The sequence below is a fragment of the Lepidochelys olivacea genome, assembly GCF_965140295.1.
Source record: "Lepidochelys olivacea isolate rLepOli2 genome assembly, chromosome: 3".
NCBI classification, from domain to species: Eukaryota; Metazoa; Chordata; order Testudines; family Cheloniidae; genus Lepidochelys; species Lepidochelys olivacea.
The window spans coordinates 78,450,601-78,465,725 of record NC_140413.1 but is presented as its reverse complement, the minus strand read 5'-3'; the positions used below and the strand labels follow the sequence as shown (position 1 = coordinate 78,465,725).

Here is a 15,125-nt window from a genome sequence, read left to right as displayed (position 1 = left end):
CCTGGATCTCCAGGTTTGATTTACCAACCATCCCTACATTTTTTATTCATCTGCAGCTGACGAACATGCTCTTCAACTTTAAAATCTTTTGAACTTGCAGACCCTGAAAAAAAAAAATCACGGTGCTGGGAATTACTTTGGTCTTCATCCAAAAGTTTTATAAAGCCCAGACCATATTATCAAAGCTTTTTTTAAAAATTAAACTACCAGGATATTTTCTGAACAGTAATAATGTTGATATAATTAATTTCATTCCTCTTTATAATTTTTCAAATAACAGTGAGGAAAAGTTTAATAAAAAAGAATTTGGCCATATCTGAGAAAATGATAGGATGAAGAAAAAGGCCTGGAAGGATAGAAGAAGGATTGTAAAATTTGAAACCAGAAATTGTTGTATCAGTTTCAATTTTCATGGCTTTGAACACAACCATTAAAAAAAAAGGAAAAGCAGATTTCTACATGTTCTGACTTGCATATTTCATGTTCACAACACTTCCATAATAATAACCTTGTTTCTGGAAGGCTGTTCCATTTATGGTACAAATTAGCTACATTATGTACACTCTGTGTTTGACTATCGGTGAAACTAAATGATAGGTGAATGATGACCAGCATTTTTCCAAACCTCATATGAAAGAGGGGCATTCTAAATCCTAGTGTGTGGAATTTATCCTTGTGTAAAAAGCTCTCTTCAAGTAAATTAAATGTTATCTCATGTTAGCAATTAAATTAAAGCCAGAGTTCTTGGACTTTACATCGGAGAAGTGCAAGCAGGGCCTGGAGCTGGTGTTTAAGGCTGCAGCACAGCTGCCTTTCAATCTGTGATCTGAAATAGCAGTTGCAGTCCCTCCATACCATTTACATAGGGCCTGGAGCTGCTGGCTCCATGGCCACTTTCCTAGCACATGCCCACAGTTGCCCTGCTCACTGAACTATGTGTAGCTAGCACGGATAGGAAGTACAATACCTTTCTGCATGTGGCACTATCATAAAATAGTGTTCTGTATGGTCTTTCAGTGGTCTTCTGCTCTAGGATGAATTTCACCTATGGCTTACATTGTGCAGAAGTACCGGGTGATTTGTCCCCAAAGAGATTAAATGCACAGCTCCCTCATTCAATAGTACCTGATAATTCCCAGTAGGCACTAAAGCTAGGGGAGGATGGTATTAAATGGAAACAATCTCAAAGAATTATATTTTGAAAGGATAATAATGAAACAAATTCAATAAATTATCAAAATAAGAACCATCAATATATTATGTTAAACATTACTGTTTTTGAATATCAACATTCTCTTTTCTAGCATGACGTTGAAAACTCTCAAGCTTTACAAAAACAACGATATGTAATGAGGCTAAAACTATGACACACTGAAACAATTACATCAACAATAATTACACTGGTAATTGTTTAAAATGGCTTCAGTTTCTTAGATTGCTTACTCACTGTCCTTTAAGTGTCAACATAATGTTACAATCAGGGAGCAGGTCATTTACTTAGAGAAGCAATTATAAAATGCAAATGGTTGAGCATTTATTGTCAAGATTGTCACAGAGAACAAAGGTCTGCTTTACAACATGTCTCCAAGTAGATGACATAATTGTGTGTTTGTATTATAAACAATAAGGAAATGATACCAACGGTTGGCTTTTGAAAAGACTGTAATGAAAGAAGAGAGGTGGACATTTTGACACATAATTTCTATTAAAATTTGGCAATTACATTTCCTTCTAAAAATACAATATGCCATCTTGTGGTTGCTCTAGGGTGACCAGATAGCAAGTGTGAAAAATCAGGATGGGTGTGTAGGGGGATAATAGGGTCCTCTATAAGATAAAACCCCTAATATCCAGATGGTCTCAATAATATCGGGACATCTGAAGGAATGCAGTTTAGAGATCTTGGAAACTCCAGTGTCCACTTATCTTGCTCCATCACTTGGACTGGAATTTTAACCCTCTGCTATAAAGAAAGGAAATAGTATATTGTCACAGATCCAAGGATAGAACTCCCATTGAGGGGAAGTCAGTGGAAGTTTTGCTAGGCTGGGTTTAGTACTTAGCCCATAAGATTTCACAGAATAAAGTACAGGCTATCAAGTGAATCAAATATTTGTTCAATTTTTACTTTCGATCAGAATTTAAAATAACTAGTAAAATCACTGTTACTTTTTCTGTGGTTCATGGAAGGCTGTATGTTGCTCTGTCATACACTGTGCAGCTCATTAAAATGGTTGGAATTGTTGAACAGGTTTGCAGAGGTTGTATATGGCAAAGTTCATCTCAACCTGCTTTCTCAGTCTCTGTTACAAACATTTTCAGGGACCACAGACTGCCTCATTCAGTATTCAGAACTCCTTCTTACTTCAGTGGAATCTGCAACTGCAGACTTGTATTTGTCAAAAACATCTGATCTTGATCTTGTCCAATGAAACAAATAGATCAGGTATATAACTGCACAGCTTCCCACTTTTACATTTACCAGTGTGCATTCTGCCCTTGGTAACGTAAGTAGTCATTTTCAGCACAATGGGTTTCTGGTAGTAGAACTGACTCCATGTACTGCTGATTTTCATTTCTTCAGATTTGTATATTCTAGTGAATTCTTAGTGGATTAGGACACTGTTGATCTTTTTCAAACAAATAAATCAAGGCGAGTGCAAATGATTGACAATTTTACTCTGATCATTCTTGTCTTTGCTTTTCAAAATAGTCAATAAAATACAAATTCCTCTGTGCCTGGAGAACACTGTGATGAAATGAATGCAAACGTGTATCTGAAGGTAAGGTCTGACTCTTTCTCAAAAAGACCACCACTAGTTACATGTGTTCCTGGCAAGTTTTTTCATGTATATCAGGTACATGCAAGATCTGAGCCCCTATTCCACTAAATTTAAAAGCATTGGTACAAATAGCACAATGAGAGTTTTGCTTCTGCTTTTTCGAACACAGCTTCATTTTACAGGGATCTATACTGCAACAGGCTTCACACTGCCAGACCCTCTCCCCACGTAGGACCCCACTGAATTTGATGGGCACATGGATCTACCCCTGTACAGCCAGTTGGAAAGTCAAGGCGTAATATTGAAATGTTATTGACTATTTTAGAAAAAAAGCATCTAATCTGAAAAAAGTGCACCTAAATTAAGCATGCAAAATGTGCAGTGGCCTGATTAGTTACCCATGTTGCAGGTGCAATTCCACATATTGCAGGCATACATTTTATCAACAAATGACCATTTGCTCTTTGGGCTCAAAGACTGAAATCTATTACATTTATTTTGTTTTCTTAGCTACAAACATAGAGCTTGATCCTCTCTGCCCCTGCCCCACATGTGGAGCTACCATTGGCCAAAATGGTTGTTCCAAAAAATGGAGAGCTTGTAGCATCAGTCCCTGAAACACAGACAAGGTCACATTTTCTTCCTCACCTAACCTTCCTGGTGCAGTATCCAAGGATAAGTCATGCTGTTAGCTTCATACCTAATAATAGCATATAAGATGAAATATACATTCAACCCCTGTAAAGCATTAATCAATTTACATTATAAAATTCTCATCAAAACAGTCCTAGATTAGTAAATGAGGATTTATTTTTTTTTTTCAGATCACTTAAACCAAAATATACTGAAGTTCATATTAAGTAAATTTCTTCTAAAGTGGATAAAGACATTGTGATGCAAATTAATTATAAAACAAATGGTAAATTTTCAAAAGAAATTTGTTTCTGAGATACAAAACTCCAGAAGTAGGTTGACAGAATTGAATATTCCTATATTCTTATAAATTAGAGCATCAGTGGATTCACTTTTCCTCTCCATAATTAGTTTTGTACAACTTAATAAAATCTACCCATGCCCAAATTTTGTTTAGGAACCTGTGACCTCACACTGCCTTGTTGTTTAGTATCAAAGCTTTCTTTTGCAGTATGTTACTAAAAATTAAGATTTCATACACAAAGAGCTAGGTATATCCATATAAATTCAGAAGTCTCAAAAGATAGGCCTTAGATTTTTCTGAGTGATATTTCAAGTTACAAAAATTCACAGGTAGCATCTGAAAATCAATATCAATACAAATATGCCTTTGGGATTTACTACTGATTTTAATAAAATAAAGTATAAAAATAGGGATGAACAGAGGTCAAAAGCTCCTCAAAAATGTAAAAAAAAAAGAAAAAAAGAAAAAAGAAACCCGGTAAATATACCACATTTTCTCCCAAGTTTTTAAATGTAAATTAAAAATATGGCATATAAATAAAAGCTATACTCTTTAGTTCAATTTTAGATGTTACATATGTGCATATACGTATTTATTATGCAAAGATGATGATAGCACCCAAGAATTCTGCAAGAAAATAGCAGACCCAGCAACAGTTCAATTATCATACTTGTGCAAATGGTCAGTACAGGACAGGTTAACACTAGCTGTTTCAAAACTGAATGAATTCAAGTTACAGGAGATCAAATTATAATCAGTAGTAAATCCACAAAAAATAATATTGATCTAATAATTTCCAGATGCCACCAAACCAACTTGTCAAGTGTGAACGTCTTCAGGAAAGGACATTTCTATGGAGACATTTCTAGACTTCTGACTTTGAACTGATACACAGTTTTGACTTTTAAAAATCAGATTTATCTGTAGAAGATTAATTTGTTTCCAATTACAGTTTCTCATTTCTTCTTCATCCATAAAATTAACTGCAGTGAACTTCCAGGAGTAATAAGCTGTCTTTTTTCAGGCTTGTATAAGAGGAGAAATAGTCACTTGTCCTGAAAGCTGGCTACAATTAAACATATTAAAGACAAATTAAAAGCTGTATATGTGACACATCAGGTGCTCTGTTGTGAACCTTTGTTACAGAAATACTATACTAGGGTATAAAGGATATCAGAATAGCCCGTCATTGGATCATCAAAATGCTTAAAAACTGATTTGATTATAACAAAAATTATTACATTAAATGGAAAAATACAATATTTACCTTTTCCAACTGGGCATTTTTTTTTGATTTGTACAAAAACTCCCCCACTGCCACAAAGACAGAAAGCACCAATCCAGCTGCCAGAACGATGAAAATGCCACCAATATTTTGAACTCCCAGAGCACTGGCCTCTTTACTCTCCTCTTCTGGACAACCATTGCCTCTCCACCACTTCTCCTTCATCATGTGGAGCTTGCCTTCCTCTTGCAGCTGAAGAATTGCTATAGTGATCTTGTCTCTGTATGGAGACCCTGCAAGAGAATAGAGGAAACGTGCAGTGCACCAAAGTATATTTTCAGGAGAGTAAAAATGTTTTAGTTTAGTCCTGAGAAGGATATAACACAAAAAATCCTTGTGATGATTCACAATTTTTTAGGCATGGTTTGGTGGGGGAAAGAGGATGTTTTTTAAAATCTTTTTCAGATCACAGAATATGAGCCAGTTTTCAAAGTTAGTGCATATAATTGAACCCACATTTTTATACATGATTAATTTATTCATGAAAATACCTAATTTGTGTACACAAATCCAGTAACTGCTTGTACACCTGGCTGGTTAAGTAGCTAATTAATCTTGTACACTTATAAATACGGGTTCTATGCATGTATATCAGTATCTGAGCATAGATGCAAATGCAATTACTACAATTCCTGTAGCTAAGTAACGTGATTTTGGAAATGAAAACGTTCTAAACATCACTCATTTGTATGGACTTCAGAAATCTTAAGCCCTGTACAACCAAGCAAATATAGGATTAGTTACAAGTTATTTAGTTTAACATATCTAAAACTATAGACTATTTGCTTCTAGACCCCATACAAGAACTGATACAAGAAACAGCATTTCAGTTGCTTACTTCTCATAGCTAGAACAGCAGCTTTCAAGGCCAAACCACCACAGTATGCAAAAGTTTAAAATCACAAATAATCGAACAACTATGACATTTACCAGGCACTTATCAACCTCACATCAAGAGGGCAGAGTAAGGTGGATACCAAGCAGTGAAGCAACAGGGAGCAGAGTGAAGACTGTTTGGATATGTTAACTCTCCATTTCCGTATTTTTCAATTTTTATTTTACTCCGACATCTCCTATTTCCAACTCTTAATGATTTCTGGAAACTTAAGCATTGATCGTCAGTTGGTGTAAACAGTAGCTCTATGTAAATCAATGGAGTTTTGACAATTTAAGTCTAAGAGTTTGGGAAAGTTGTTTGTTTGTGTTTGTTTGTTTCCCTTAAGTTACTAATACACATTTACAACCTTAACTATACTTTAAGAAAGTTTTTTGTCCCTGCATGAAAACAGATGTGGCAAATAGCTATAATTACAAAAGATGTTACAAGAGTCTCAACCCTATCACAAATAAACAAATACTATAAATACAACAATATCCCCACAGAGTGAGTCCATTACAGATGTGCAGAACTTTGAGGTCTCAGAAATGTTGATTGCTACTTTGTGTCAAAAGAATCATGCTCATTGTCAGATTGTCAGATCAACTACATGATAGGGACATTCAAATACCTTCAAAAATGTTTCTTTATTCACTTTATTAACTAAAAGTTAATGGAAAACTACAGACTTAAGGACATGATGGGCAGAGGCATATCTTAATGACTTGACAGCAGCCCTCTCTATTTGTAGGGTAGATAGTAGGATGAAAAGTCCCACTGCTGTATGTATACATAGTCAATATTCCTTTGTGCTATGTATGTTGTACCCTTATCAATGTGCAGCTTATATTCCTTTATATGATTCTGGTGCATTGTATCCATTTCAAAGTTAAGCTCCCTATAGTTCGCTTTTGTTTATAGTCCCTAGATTTGAACTCACACCCCAGGGGAAAGAGGGAGCTAAGTTGGCTGCATGCCATCCTTGTACCCTCCCAAAGTAGGATGCTCCAGTGGCTGTAGCCCTGGGGGCCTAAGTTACAGCACCCTCCCATGGTTATTCTGTGGACTACAGTACTGCCTAGAATCTCTGCAGCTTTGTGCCCTGCAACCCCAACTCTGGAACACCCTTCCTCCTCCCATTTCCACCCCACTCCCTGCAATAGTGTTGGCAAGAGTATCCAGCCCTTTTACCTGGCACAAAGAGGACAGGGTGGGGCTGAGGATCTTACTCTAGCATGTGGGGCAGAATATTCTCTTATATTTGGTCTTCAGGTATCAAATCTGCTTCCCCTATTGGCCTGACACATTCTGAGTTTGTTGTCCTTCAGAGCCCAGCATAAAGTTGCTTTTTCTTCTCCAGGCTGTGACCAAATGGGAACAATTTTTTTTTAGGAGGGTGGGGAAGAGAATATATTTTGCTGTAGGTAAGCTTCTTTACCTTTTTATGAGAGGTTGTTTTTATTCTTTGTACAGTGCCCAGAGACTTTCCAATGAGCACTTCACAAATTAAATTATTTAATAAATAATGTGAACAGAGAAGGCTTTTATTTTTGGAAATGCAGGGAATAAATCACGGACATCAGTCATAAGTGCCCTCTGTGTTGAGACTTCCTATCATGTTTAGGGATATAACAGAGCCACCTGTTTTATTATTAATTTTTTTCTGGATGTCCAAATAAAAGGCTTTAACTTAAATTGGATACCAATGTGAACCTAAGTAAAAGAAAAAGATTTTTAAATCAAAAGTTAGAACTCATCGTGTGACAGGTGGTGTCGGTATGTATATGAGCCCACAAAGAGGACTCTCTCTTCATGAGCTCTCTCTCTCTAGAGTGCCCCTCATAATTATAGTAACTATTGGTTGCAGTTTTTATGGTGTCTTTTTTGGTTGATTAATAAACTCTAGGGCTTGTCTACACTGTGCATCAGTCCACACCAGAGAGGTGTAAATTTTAGTGTGCACCTGTGTGTTGTGCAATAACAAGTGCTGGCATCCATGTGTGAAAAGGGGCATTTGTGCACACACAAGAATATTTATTATTCACTATTTGTCATTTAAAATATTTCAGGTTTCTGTTGGGAGAAGCTGGATTGCAAGACCCAGCAGCAAAAAGTCCACCCAGAAGGAATTGCAATGGCAGAAAATATCACAATCCCAGATACGGTGGGCTCTGGAGATGGACAAGTAGCTTAGAAAGAGGTCAGGACTGACCTGGTAGAAGATATGGAAAATGCAGCCAGCGATTACACTCTGTAAACACTCTAAACATTCTAATGAGTTAATCCCTGCATGTGGAATTCTGGCACTATGGGTGTAATTTTCGTGGCCCTCAAAAGAAATAGAGAATGAAATCAAGTCCCAGGAGTTTTGAACTTCCATCTGTACTGTAGGAAGCAAGCATGCTTTTTAAATCATTAACATTATTCAACAGAATTCATCTTGAAGGGTGTGAAATCCCATGCATTTTCTGAAACTTTGAAGCTCTAGGACTGTGCCTAAAAATGCAACAGTAATATAAAGAATAAGAAGAGAGTGAAAACTAAGAGTCAAATTCTTCCAGATTCCCAGGCATGACAGAAAGTGCATCTTTCATTCTGTAGTGAAAAAGGAGTGTGAACTGCAAACACCAACCATCAATGGAAAGAGAAATAGTGGGGAAAAAACATCTTAGGATAGGCATACATAGCTGTGCAGAATAAAAGAGTATGTCTATATGAAATGTGAGGGTAGAGCCTTCTATAAAAATATCCTATCATGGAAGAATGGGAGAAGAAACAAAGTTCCAATGAACACAGGCATAGGGGTAGATTTTTAAGCAGAAAGCCACACCTGTATTAACGTTTAACTTTTGAGGGTGGGCTAAATTCTCCCCCTACTCTCCTGATAATCAGGTATTTATTTTGGTTCAGTACGGTGTTAAACTGCCTCCAGGCCAAATAATCAGTATTCATTGCATGCCCTCTTCAGCCTGCCACCTAGAATTCAGACCATTGCTGAATCCTCTCCCCTGCTCCCTGTGAGAGGGAGCGAGGGCACACATAAAAGGTATCTCAGTCTGAGAAGACTTAGGGCATGTCTACACAGCAACTAAACACCCTTGGCTGGGTTGTGCCAGCTGACGCGGGTCTTGGGGCTTGGGATGTGGGGTTGTTTCATTGCTGTGTACATGTCTGGGCTCAGGCTGGAACTGGGCTCTAGGACCCTGCAAGGTTGGAGGGTCCCAGAGCTTGGGCTGCAGCCTGAGCCCAAATGCGTACATTGCAATTAAACAGCCCCGCAGTCCAAGCCTTGCAAGCCCGAGTCAGCTGGCACAGGAAAGTGCAGAGGGGAGGATGCAGGTGCCCCCTCCTTCTTCCAGGCTAATTGGGGTTAACAGGTATCTACAAGGTCTTGTGTTTACAGCTGGAGTTGGCCCCCTAGAGCCTCTCACCTGCACTGACCACAAGCTGCAACAAAATTACAAACTTCACTTGTAAAATTACAACTTTAAAATCCTGTCCTTTATCCTTATGAATCCCAAAGTGAGCCACCATGATGAAAAAACCCACCAGACACCTTGTCAGTCTTGGGGAAACATTTCTTCTGCATTCTCAAAACTAGAGATTGGTCAAATCCACAACATCTTGGGAACACATTTCAAACTCTTTCTCTCTCCATTATAGGGCAGGTAAGGCAGGGCAGCCGCAACAGTACCACTATGTCTGCTGCATGCTCTGAGGATTTCACATACAGGAAGTGTGGGTTCAACAGACAACCAGTTTTTGCTTCCCTCCACCACAGCCTAATGTCAGCAGAGAGAAGCAGAGACATTCTCCTCTACTCCTGCTCTGATCCCTGCATGTTCTAGGCAGGGAAGGTGGGAGAAGGCCCCAGAGCATCAAAATCTGACCCTCTCTTCTCCCTTTTCTCAGGATCCTGGGGTTGTCTTTTCCCTGCCAGTCCAACCATACACCTCCATTCTAAGATATGGGTGAGGTGGTATATGTAAACATGCTTGTAAAGTGTGTGTTGTTTCCCCCTCTAGTGGCTATCCCACAGAATGGATAGTAACCTACTGCAGCTGCCAATTTATGGAGGTACTCTTATTTCAAATGCAGAGTCTGTGTTTGGGTGCTAAAGCTCCTGGTTCAAGTCCTGATGACCTGTGGTAGGTTTCATTAAATACACTGTAAGTTACTACGGGTTCCTAGGTCATATAACTTTCCCTCATTTGTTACGATGACTGTGAGATGCTGACCCAGTAGACAATGAAGTCTAAGATCAAATCCCTTGGAAATAGACTTCAAGACATGATAGCACTTTAGATCACAAGACAGGCTAATGGCTTCTCAATAACCAGCCAGATCAGTGAAATTGCATTATAAAAAGGCTTATGCACAAAAATCTTTACTTGCTGCAACATGAGTGCATAAAAATGTAGTTTCATAAACCTGTATACACTCAAGATTTTACACACTGTAGTGAGATTTTAGTGCTACACTCAAAAAGTTTTATGGGGATTAGTTTTCTACCCTGAAGTCTCAGTGCATAAATATTTATGTGAATAAGTATGCGCTTAAGTAAGACTTATGCGCACATAATCTTTATGTGTTGAGATGAGACCTACGTGCTGAAATCCTGCTAAGATGGCTGGTCTTGGAGATGGTGGCAAGCAGATGATAATTCAGTGAAACCTGCTCACTATTTACGCCATTCTAAGATACATTAATTCAAGATATCCTTAAGAAGGAGTTGGAGTGCATTTTCATACCCTACATTTGGCTCTACATACATACATTTGGCACTAAATAAATAAAATGAATGGCAGCACTCCACCAAATCCTTCATTAAGCAAGTTCTAATCCAGTAGCTTGATTATATTCTAATCATTCAATGGAAGTACTATATATATGCGAAGTTCCAACAACACATTCAGTATTAATGATCCTTGCACAAATGTTGGAAATTTGAAACTTGTCCTGGATGTGATATAGTCCCATTGAGGACTATTATCTTTGATTGGCTAGAGAAAAAAAGAGAAAAAACACTTTTGAACAAGCCAAGTGGACATTTTCTAAGATTTTTTTTAAAGCAGACCTTAATTGGTGCTCCTCCCCTTTATGACACCACTCCACATTCTACCCTCTTGGCCTGAGCAATGGGGGTTTAAGGATTCCCTTCCTATATATAAATGCAATATAACTTTTAGTCCTGTGGTAGACAGTCATTGCTATAAGGTAAATGGTCAAAATTTAGACCATAGGTGAGTGAAGTTCATGGATTCCTAATGTTGGTGTAGTTAGGAGTTAGAGTGGCTCACTCCTGCTGATGCTGAATCATAGAATATCAGGGTTGGAATGGACCTCAGGAGGTCATCTAGTCCAACCCCCTGCTCAAAGCAGGACCAATCCCCAACTAAATCATCCCAGCCAGAGCTTTATCAGCCCTGACCTTAAAAACTTCTAAGGAAGGAGATTCCACCACCTCCCTAGGTAACCCATTCCAGTGCTTCACCACCCTCCTAGTGAAAAAGTTTTTCCTAATATCCAACCTAAACCTCCCCCACTGCAACTTGAGACCATTATTCCTCATTCTATCATCTGCTACCACTGAGAACAGTTTAGATCCATCCTCTTTGGAACCCCCTTTCAGGTAGTTGAAAGCAGCTATCAAATCCCCCCTCATTCTTCTCTTCCGCAGACTAAACAATCCCAGTTCCCTCAGCCTCTCCTCATAAATCATGTGTTCCAGTCCCCTAATCATTTTTGTTGCCCTACGCTGGATGTTTTCCAAGTTTTTCACATCCTTATTCTGATGGAGGCTTAAACATGGTTAGGATCCAAGAATGCAAGAGAATTGGATGCTTTCATATCAGTAAGCATAAGCAATTCATTGGGTGCTATTTAAGGATTAGGATTAGAGGATGTATGATGGACCTTGTGGTTATAGCACTAGATTAAGATTCAGGAGTTGGCTTCTATAATGAGCTTTTGCTACAGACTTTCCTTGTATCTTGGACAAGTCACTTAATCTCTCTCCTCCTGAGTTTTTCCACCAGTAAAATGGGGATTTATTAATGTTTGCCCACCTCACAGCAGAGTTGTGAGGATAAATTAATGAATATTTGTGAGATGCTCAGATACTACAGCAATGAGCACCACAGAGAAACTAATAAATAACAAGGTGTCCAAGATCACTGCCTTGTCTGTGGTGAGGGGCATATAACCAGGGATTCTCTCCAGGAGAAAGTTTACAAGGACTAGCTGCCCTTCAGCATCAGTTGATAGCAGTTGCTATATTAATAAATTTGCAGCCAATAAAGCCTTTTAGCCATGTCAATAACAATGCACCATTGAGGTCTTAAGAGGAGGAATATAATAATCATGTAAATACATTTATTAATACAATGTATACCTGTTGCTCCTCTTCCCTCTACATGCTGTCTGTCTGCTTACTTATCTGCCTTTAGACTTTGAGCTCCTCAAGGCAGCGATCATGCTTCCTTCTTTGTTTGGAAAGCTTAGCATGCTGTGGACACTATCAGGAATAAATAATACATAATAATAAGGCTGCAGACTCACAGTTAAAGTCACATGGAGTCAAGGGGAAAATGAAACTGCCACCTGCAATTTTAATTTGGCTGTTTTGCACATACTGATCTGGTCAGTGTGTAGCTTTATGTATTATTATTTCTGTCAAAAGATGCACCATGATAAAATAGTTAGGCTATCCAATGTGTGACCCATAACATTCCTGATAAACCCTTAACCCTTCGGAGTTCCCTGATTCCGTGTGATTGTAACTCTTAATGTAGTGTTAAGTTTGCAGACTTTTCTGCATTACCATATTTTTGATATTAGACATACATAATCATTAAATATTCTATAAATCATAATTATTATAAAACAAAATACCCAATAGATGTTTACAACAATTTAAACTATCTCACATTTAATTAAGGTAGCAAGGGGATTTGAAACAAGATCAAGGAGGGAAGCCCAAAGGGCACATTTACAATGCCTCTCTTACATTTATAAGCCATTATTGATATAAAGCCTGGAAAAGACAGAACTAGTAGGAAACAGAAAACTCTTTTAACTTGTGTATTCTGGGAGCTCATGCAAATTCTTCTATTTTCTGACAACCTTTACTCTTTTTTCAGTTTTTATCCTCACCCACCCTTCTCTCCACCTTCATAGCAGTTCCATAGATACAACTGATTTATAAAACAAGAAAGAAAATATAGCAGAGAGATTTCTTTCTTGCTTTTAAAGTACTGGGAACTATTTGGGTGTGCATGCAACATACCTGGGATAAAAATTAGTTTAATCTCTAGGCTAAATCCTGCAACTGCCATTGATGAAAACATCCTACATCACACCAGTGTTTGTATTCTTGGAGGACTGGGAAGGGATATCTTAGGTTGTATTAAATTTATAACTAATTCAACCATCCCAAAATATCATATAACGTTACCTGCTGTCTCCGTCTTTGGAGAGAGGGTGAAAAGAATATGCAGGCTGGTTGTTTAGCTGTAGGTAAATTAAGTAAGACCTGATGCTGGATGGCTTTACAGGTTATGTCGTTCTGTGACTTCCTCAAACTGAGTCCTTTTTTTTTTTTAATATGAGGACAATAGGAGCACTGTAGTTACCATGCATTTTTATTATTACAGACACCCGAGTGATATAACTTCATCATTGTGTTTGTCAATTTATTTTCATTTTCACAACTGCCTGTTACAGGCTACTGCTTTAAAAGTTCAGCTCCACTCTAATGACTGGATTCAGAGTAACAGCCGTGGTAGTCTGTATCCGTAAAAAGAAAAGGAGTACTTGTGGCACCTTAGAGACGAACAAATTTATTAGAGCATAAGCTTTCATGAGCTACAGCTCACTTCATCGGATGCATATATGTGTCTCCAGTCTCTTCGGGGGCATGGGTTCGAATCCCAACACTGCCACCAGTTGTCCCAGTGGGGGCAGGCAGGGAGCTCACTGCTTTCCTCACTACATCAGAGCCAGCGTGAGTCCCCTCTCCGGTGTGCAGGGGGGAAGGAACATCACTGTATGCATCCGATGAAGTGAGCTGTAGCTCACGAAAGCTTATGTTCTAATAAATTTGTTAGTCTATAAGGTGCCACAAGTACTCCTTTTCTTTTTACTCTAATGACTGCAAGACAACTAAGGTGGGGCAGAGTTTGTCTGGGCTTACCCAGGAAGGGCAGCTCTGCTTTGTGCTGGGCGGGGGAGGGAGAGGAAGGTCAGAAACTGCTCTAAAAACGGTGCTCAGTGGTCAGCTTTGCAGCAATGACTCCCCTCCCCCCGCCCCAGGAATGTGCATAAAGGTTGAAACCTGGGTGGGGCAAGTCTCTTTGTTCCATGCAGAGAGGAAGCCAGCACCCACCCTCCCTCCCCTAGTGGAGGCGAATGGCAGGCTGGGTTAGGACCTGCTGTGGGCATTACACTAGTCCCCCCTTTTAAAGGAAGGAAGGAATTTTTCCCGCACCACCAGAATTGGCTTCAGTGGAATGTGATTTTTTCACCTTCCTCACAGTGGGTGTGAGGGAGGACCTTTTCTGGTGGGAAGAAAAGGTGGTAGGCCATATGTCACAACTTATTTCGTAAGGCTGGGTGGATGTTCAGTGCAGGTATCTCATAGGGAAGGCAGCCAGTGACCAGATATATGGCCTGCTAAAGAACTTAAAAGGATGTACTGGATAAAGAAACAGAATGGGGGAGGGGGTTGGGGTCCATTCAAAAGCATCTGGTGGTCTGGATTTGGCCCACAGTCCACCTATTGAGTACCATCGGTTAGACTATTTCCCACCTTAACTAGTAACCCATGCCTAGTATCCTTTTAAGATATCGAAAATACAACAGTTTCTCTGATAATAACCAAGGTCCTCAGGAAAAAAAAAAGCAGGGAGAATGAGAAAAATTAGGGCCAGAGCAAGAAAAGGAAGCCAGACCTGAGAAACCAGCCCTCTGTTTTGTTTTTTTTCAGGAACCACACAGATTAGAGGTGAAATTCTGGCCTCAATGAAAGTCAATGGGAATTTTGCAACTGATTTCACTAAGGTCAGGATTTCATCCTAGGTTACTTATTAAGTGGCATTTGGGTATAACTGAATAGCAGATATTTTAAATCTGGCTAGACTCTACTTAAGTAACAAATATGCAAACAGACAAAAGTAATAACAGTGCTTCAGAGTGACTGGAATTCCTATCAAGTCCACATGACATTGCAGAAAAGAATAAGAG

General features: G+C 38.8%; 1 protein-coding gene across 3 annotated transcripts in view; it reads right to left on the bottom strand.

Moving 5' to 3' along the window:
• GRIK2 (glutamate ionotropic receptor kainate type subunit 2) overlaps positions 1 to 15,125 on the bottom strand; it is a 626,152-nt gene that overhangs the window by 13,071 nt on the left and 597,956 nt on the right. For all 3 annotated transcript variants that reach the window (XM_084624592.1, XM_084624593.1, XM_084624594.1), the window contains one exon: positions 4,988 to 5,238. In XM_084624592.1, coding sequence (XP_084480718.1) covers positions 4,988 to 5,238 — 251 coding nt within the window. The remainder of the gene's footprint in view (positions 1 to 4,987; positions 5,239 to 15,125) is intronic.